Here is a 6,987-nt window from a genome sequence, read left to right as displayed (position 1 = left end):
CTATATAAGGTCCCACAGTTAACAGTGCATGTCAGAACATGCACAATCCAAGCTATGAAGTCCAAGGAATTATCTGCAGACCTCCACTTCCTAGAGTGGACTGTCCGGGCAAACTGAGCAATCGGGGAGAAGTGCCTTGTTTAGGGAGGTGACCAAGACCCTGATGGTCACTGACAAAACTCATGCATTTCGCTGTGTAGAAAGGACAACCTTCCAGAAGAGCAACCATCACTGCAGCACTCCACCAATCAGGTCTGTATGGTAGAGTGGCCTGATGGAAGCCACTCCTCAGTAAAAGCATGTGATGGCCCACCTGGAGTTTACCAAAATGCACCTGAAGGATTCTCTGATCTGAGGAAAAAAATATGAACTCTTTGGCCTGAATAGCAAGCGTTATATCTGTATATGTACAATGCTCCATGCCTTTTTGCACCTCCCTTTCTTCATGCCTGTTTGCACCTCCCTTTCTTCATGTGTTCAATACTTTTTCCCTGTGTCATTTAACATTATTAAACATAACTTAATTTACGGACAACTATGGTTTGATTTCTTTGCATGTGTGGATTGAATGGGTTGTTAACAACATCTGGTGAAAATTTCATGTCAATAGCACCTTTAGAAATAAATCTACTGAGAAAAATGGTGACGTGTTCAATACTTATTTTACCCTCTGTAAGTATCAGTTACATTCTCAATTAGTGTGATATGGCTCTCCGATTAACTCTTTTATTTATTTATTTTTATTTTTATACAGTATATTTACATTGGAACAGGTATCTCATTGTGGCATATACAATCACCCATCATACAATCATCAGCTGGTAAGTCAAAAGATCAGTGAAGGGCAGAATAAACAGTAATCATAAAGTAAAGATAATCAGTGTACGTTCTCAAGAAAATTCCAAAGCAGGGACCAGATATGCCAGAAATAGATCTCTGACATAAGTCACAAGTCAATTGTTCCAAAGGATAAAGAGCTAGATAACTGGCAAAGGTTTTACTGATCTTCTGACCATTTTATGTACTTCTTTGGGATGCTTTTCGTGAACATGTGCCATAACAAACTAATTGAATAGCCATAATTTAATGAATTATTCTAATTATTAGAATTATTATAATAATTTAATTATTCTAATATTTTTTTCATTGCAAGTGTTATTTTTAACACTACACAGTGTTATATTAACACAAATATTTAACATTATAGACAGTATATTTTTTATTCTGTGTAGAGTTGGACCATATATGCTCACAAAGTGTTAAATGAACACTTATTGATTTTATGGCACAGTAACAGGACCTTGGTGAAGAATTCACTTATATGCAGTGTAATATTGATCCAAACGGGTAGAGGGGTGCTTTAGTTAAGCAGACCAGGCGACTCATGAGTTGACCAGGAAACTTTATAAAATCTACCCTGCCCCTTAGAGACGTTTTCAGTATTATAATATCATGAGTCCAGTTAACTGTTCTTGATGCTAGTCATTAACTTGTCAAACGACCTCTCTAACAGAAAATCTTCATAGATATGAAATAGAGCACTAATGCAAACTTCTTCGTTCGAAGGTTTTGAAACGCATGGAATCACGTGACACTTTCGTCAATCCCCTGTTATCGCTCAGGCGCAAGGTAATTTCTGGACAATTTCACGTTAGAACACCGCTAACCTTTATTTAATCAATAGCCTGACTCTCACATTAACGAGGTCGCACGCGTCCTCGCGTCAGTTCAGACGGCGCTCACGGCTAGGATGCTAATACACTTGGGTTTCTCATATTTCGCCGTGCTTTATCCCTCCGTGACGCCAACAAGCAGGCTGCGGTTTATCGCTCCTTAATCGTGTGGATCTCTCGCTCGAATAATAAAATGTAAGGAACCCGCCGAACCTGCATTTTGCATTTTGTCCGCGAAAATGCAGAAGGGAATGAGACTCAATGATGGCCACATCACATACCTGGGTCTTTTGGCAAAAAAGGACGGCACGAGGCGGGGCTGCCTAAGTAAGAAGAGCTCGGACAACACGAAATGGCACACCAAATGGTTTGCGCTGCTGCAAAACATGCTGTTTTATTTCGAGGGTGAGTCAAGCTCGCGGCCCTCAGGATTGTACCTGTTGGAGGGTTGCGTGTGTGACCGGTCGCCATCGCCTAAGCCATCGCTCTCCGCCAAGGAGTGCTTAGAAAAACAGGTATGTCTAAAAAGAGGACAATTTGCTGTTTTGCGTTTTTATCACTTTTTAATATCAATTCTGGATCCATGGTCAGGTAAAAATAAAATGGCTTTATTTCTAAACATCCTTTTTAGAGACCTTGTAAGAACGATAAGCAATTAGGACTGCTTTTTTATGTATGCAGTTTATTCAAACGCCACGTCTGGTTTTGTTACATCTCCCCTAACGTGGGGGTTGGGAGGGGGAACTATATTGCATTGGAGGTTACATAATAAGCACACAATATCTTAGATAAACTCTGTTATTTTTTATATTAAACAATTGAAAACAAAGATTGAAAACAAATTTGGTGGATGTATGTTTAAATTGTTGTATCAGATTAATTACTGTCAAGTTCTGACTATTTCCTGACCAAAATGTCCAAGAGTAAGCTTGATGCTGTTTTTTCCAAGAGAGAGACTGATGATAAGGAAGGCACTTGATAAATCCCAGAGTCGCCATCATGCGGAAAAGTGGTGTCGAATTAGTGTATGTTTGAGGGAGTAATTTTATTCCGGCACGGTTATTAATAGCAGCATACCTTGGCAACCGCATCTAACAAACCTTTCTGATATTGGGGTTTAAGACACACTCTTGGTCAGCATTTCTTCATTCTCACTAAAGCTTTGCTAATTTTTTATATATTTTTTTTTCTCAGTTGACAGACATACTTTATAAAACCCTAACCCTTTAAACCATTTTATGAAATTCATGCAATTCAGTTCAATTCTATTTATACAGTGCTTTTGACAATGAATTAAATTTATTAAATATAGATATTGAATTTAGATCCTGCAATGGTGCCAGTTCCATAGGGGCAGGGGACCAGGACCAGTCCCTAATTAACCATTCAACAAATGTTAATCTCCTCCTGATTCATAACTCTATTAATTTTAAATTCCATTGGAATGCAAATGCAAGCCACATCCCACTTTTGAGTGTGTGTGTGTGTGTGTGTGTGTGTGTGTGTGTGTGTGTGTGTGTGTGTGTGTGTGTACACATTCAGTTTCCAGTTTATTTGCTATTAGTTAACCTAACACTTAGGGCTGGGCGATAAGGCTGAAAACTGTATCACGATATCAGTGTTTCATATCGGTCGATATCGATAATTATTGACATTGTTTATGACCTATTTAAAATAAGGACCAGGAGAAAAATATTACATTTAAACATTTTTATTTTAAACTTAACCTTCCTCTGATCATAATCCCCTCAGTTATTAAGACAGAAATGTCAACAACCATGGAAAACAAATAATTAAAATGTAAACATAAGTTTAAAGTCACAATGAACACAACAATTATCTCAACATTTAAGGTGCAAATTGAAAGAAAATGTAAGAAATGGTTAATAAAGTGTAATAAAATAGGGCAAAGTGTTAAATATAAACATAGAGAAACCTGAGAATTTAGTGCAAGTTCAGTGCTAGGAAATTCACTAGCTGTTCACCTTCTGGTGAATAAAGTGTTTTAAAATATGTGCTTTGTAAACATAAATAAAACTGAGGTAGACTGAGATGCATCTGTAATATAAAAAAACAAACCTGATACAGTACAGTAACATTGTTTGAAATATAAAACCAGCAGAAATTTGAAAAAGTAGCTGACTTTTCGTCTTTTTATTTACAATTTCCTCGCTCGCTGCGGCGCTCATTTTCTGTTACTGAAGAGGAATGCACCAGCACGAGACAACGATATGGCACAACCAAACATGATACTGTTACATGATTGGCTGTTAGCGTTTCACTCCCTATGTTGCTAGGTTACTGGAGAGTGAGTGTTTTGTTAATGCAACCAAACTTGCTTCCGAACCTCTGTTTTCTTCTGACGAAGAATAAAAAATATCGAACGTTTTATCGAACACATTTTTTGTTGATATCTATCACTTGTCTATCGTGATACATATCGTTATCATTTTATCGCCCAGCCCTACTAACACTATATACATAACAGTATACGGTCAAATCTGGACACCTGACCATCATATCTACACATGGGCCTTTTTACAAACAGTGACAATGCCCTTGGCACAAAGTGGTCCCTAAAGACTCAAAGGTGAGGTGGAAATCCTTACTAATGCGCTTACAAAGTGCTCGTGCTTATGAAAAGGCACAATCTTTTCAGTCATATTTAAAAATCTACTGGAAAGCTTTCCCAGTGGAAGCAGTTATATCAGCTATGAGGAGACCAACTTTGTATTATTGACCATAGATTTGGAATGGCATGATCAATGAGCAAAATAGGTTTTGATTATCAGGTGTCCACAGACATTTGGCTATATGATGTAGATTCACTTTCTTGGTATACAGACAGTTTAAAGAGAAAAAAACAGTTCCATCATTTCCAATCTATTGGGGTAATAACATTACAGGAGGTTCAGAACACATAGCAAGAGCAATAGCAAAAACTCAGCTGGGTGGTAGATGTTTAAATATTTACCATGTAATGCACAGTAAGTAGTTACAAAAATGTGCAATTTGAGACCATTTTTCTAGAAATCAGAGACCTTATGTTCTCCTAGTCAACATTTTCACTGTTGTTGCTGATGATGAAAGCAAGAAAGCACACTACAAATATGAGAAACTGCATTTCTTTTTGTGTCTCACTCACATTTACAGCCTTCAACCCAACCCCAAAGTACAATATCCATTATGTAATGCATCTATATATTAATCCTTTATAACATTAGTGTATGCCAATGTTATTATTTCACTTTTTTTCTTTTTAGATTTTTTGGTTATTCAATGGTTTGAAAAAAATGTTCTTTGCAATGGTTTTGTGAATCTATTTTGCATTCCTCTTGCAGCTTCAATTTAGCACAAACTGTGTTGCATATAGATGTTAACATAAAAACTGTACATATTTGTGCATGCAAAAATTACAGAAATGCATTTCCCATAAAAGAAACAAAATAAACCAATGTTATATTTAACATATAAATGTTGGATCTAAAAATATTCATCCTCTTGATAATTGTCCTGCCAGGGTTCATTATCTGTTGTTTATACAGATCAACAAGCCTGTTCTATCCATTTAATGTCCCTATTTATTAGTATCTGCATTTGCACAACTTCTGGTTCCTATGGCAACTCCTATTTGCATTTGAAAAGGAAAACCATTCTGTTGATTCCTTCTCAATGATATTAACACTGCTTATGCCAAATTTGTTTTGTTAAGTAACTTGGAAAAGTTATGCTTCATTTTGGGCAGGTAAATATCTCTGTCTTGTTTATTTTTTGCATTTTTATGCATATTTGAATAGGTAGAGCTGCCTTTCTGTGAGTGCATACTGGAATCATATTAACATCTAGCCCTGTTTTAAGGCAGGTGAAACTATATATAAATCTGTATTAAAGCTTTGCTGTCGGTATAGCAAAAGCCAATGCACTGATAACTACAAATTTACTAGTACATCGCACTGTCTCATTGGCTGTTCTAGCATAGGTCTAACTCAAAAACAAGGTGTTATGGGTGTTGAGACTTTTTTTTTACCTTTGTCATATAGCCAAATTATGCATTTAGAAAAGTATTGTGTGAGTTGTGGAGTACAGTGATCCCTCGTTTATCGCGGTTAATGGGGACCGGAACCCCTTGTGATAGGTGAAACTCCACAAAGTGGATTTTCCATATATGTGTGTGTGGGTACCAGAATGTTTAAAATATGTATATTTATACTTTATTAATATATTTTACTTAAATCTACTTAATTATAAAATGTTAATTTTAATTTCAAAACCTAACTTCTGCCCTGTTTTAACATATCTAAAAGTTTGACCTTTTCAATTATGGTCATAATCATCCTCTTCCTCTTGGGCTCACTAGTGGAATCTGTTGCAAGCGCATGGCACTTAGGAGGCATTGAAAGGGCTTAACGAAAACACAATACGTGAGACACAGTTGACAACGTGAATGAGAGTGGCGAGATACAACAAGGGAAGAAGGTGGGAGAATGTGATGATGTGCAGCCAATCAGATCTTGCACCGGGAGCCAATCACGTGCCTTGTTTGATTGCCCGTGGGTATGTACAAAGCCTCTGAGAGAGTTTCTCTCTTTGTCTGGTATCCTGGGTTATTATTTTTATTTTTCGCTGAATAATCTTTAAAAAAAAATCACTGATGCACTGAGGCCGCGAAACTTGAACCACGAAACTTGAACCGCGAAGTGGCGAGGGATTACTGTAATGTATTATGAGTATTTTAATTAAGTTCAGGACGTATTTGCTTATAATGAAAATGACAATTGACTTTCTGGTTCATGAAAATGTAGCTTATAGCATTACAGAAAATGTTATAGATGGCAGGTGGCTGTCGTGACTCAGCCTGGACTTTGGCAACGTGCAGTTGTTTGTTTACGTTTCTCGTCACGTGTCTGCCCCGCCTTCGTCTGCTCCTCCCTGTGTACACACTTGTTATCCATTGTTATTAACCTGTCTATTTAACTGTGCTATATATCTACCTCTATCCCTAATGAGCCGGAGGTGACGATGGCAAGGAAAAACTCCCTAGGATGATATGAGGAAGAAACCTTTAGAGGAACCAGGCTCAGAAAGGAACCCATCCTCATTTGGGTGACACTGGACAGTAAATAATGTACATGTAAATAATGTCCTTTCTACAACAGTTTATAATTGTGCAACTGAGAGCTCCTGAGGAACTAATGGGCTAGCACAAAATCTTTGAGTTCAGCACAGACCTGATTGCTGATAAAGACTAACCCATACAGCTGACTGACAACATTGGTTCAAAGTAGGCATGACAGTCTCGGGTTGGCTCCATCCA

At 37.3% G+C, this 6,987-nt stretch overlaps 1 protein-coding gene across 4 annotated transcripts in view; it reads left to right on the top strand.

Annotated features, from left to right (window-relative positions):
- Nucleotides 1-1,523: 1,523 nt before the first annotated feature.
- rasgrf1 (Ras protein specific guanine nucleotide releasing factor 1) overlaps nucleotides 1,524-6,987 on the top strand; it is a 206,352-nt gene continuing 200,888 nt past the window's right edge. For 2 of the 4 annotated variants that reach the window (XM_047822463.1, XM_047822461.1), the window contains exon 1: nucleotides 1,525-2,188. In XM_047822463.1, the coding sequence (XP_047678419.1) occupies nucleotides 1,913-2,188 (276 nt within the window). In that variant the 5' untranslated portion in view covers nucleotides 1,525-1,912. Of the gene's footprint in view, nucleotides 2,189-6,987 lie in introns of all 4 variants that reach the window. The other 2 variants (XM_047822462.1, XM_027174727.2) reach the window with 2 other exon arrangements.

The sequence above is a fragment of the Tachysurus fulvidraco genome, chromosome 13 (genome assembly GCF_022655615.1).
Source record: "Tachysurus fulvidraco isolate hzauxx_2018 chromosome 13, HZAU_PFXX_2.0, whole genome shotgun sequence".
Lineage (NCBI taxonomy): Eukaryota > Metazoa > Chordata > Actinopteri > Siluriformes > Bagridae > Tachysurus > Tachysurus fulvidraco.
The sequence above is the reverse complement of the archived record's forward strand: the minus strand, read 5'-3'. Positions and strand labels throughout refer to the sequence as shown.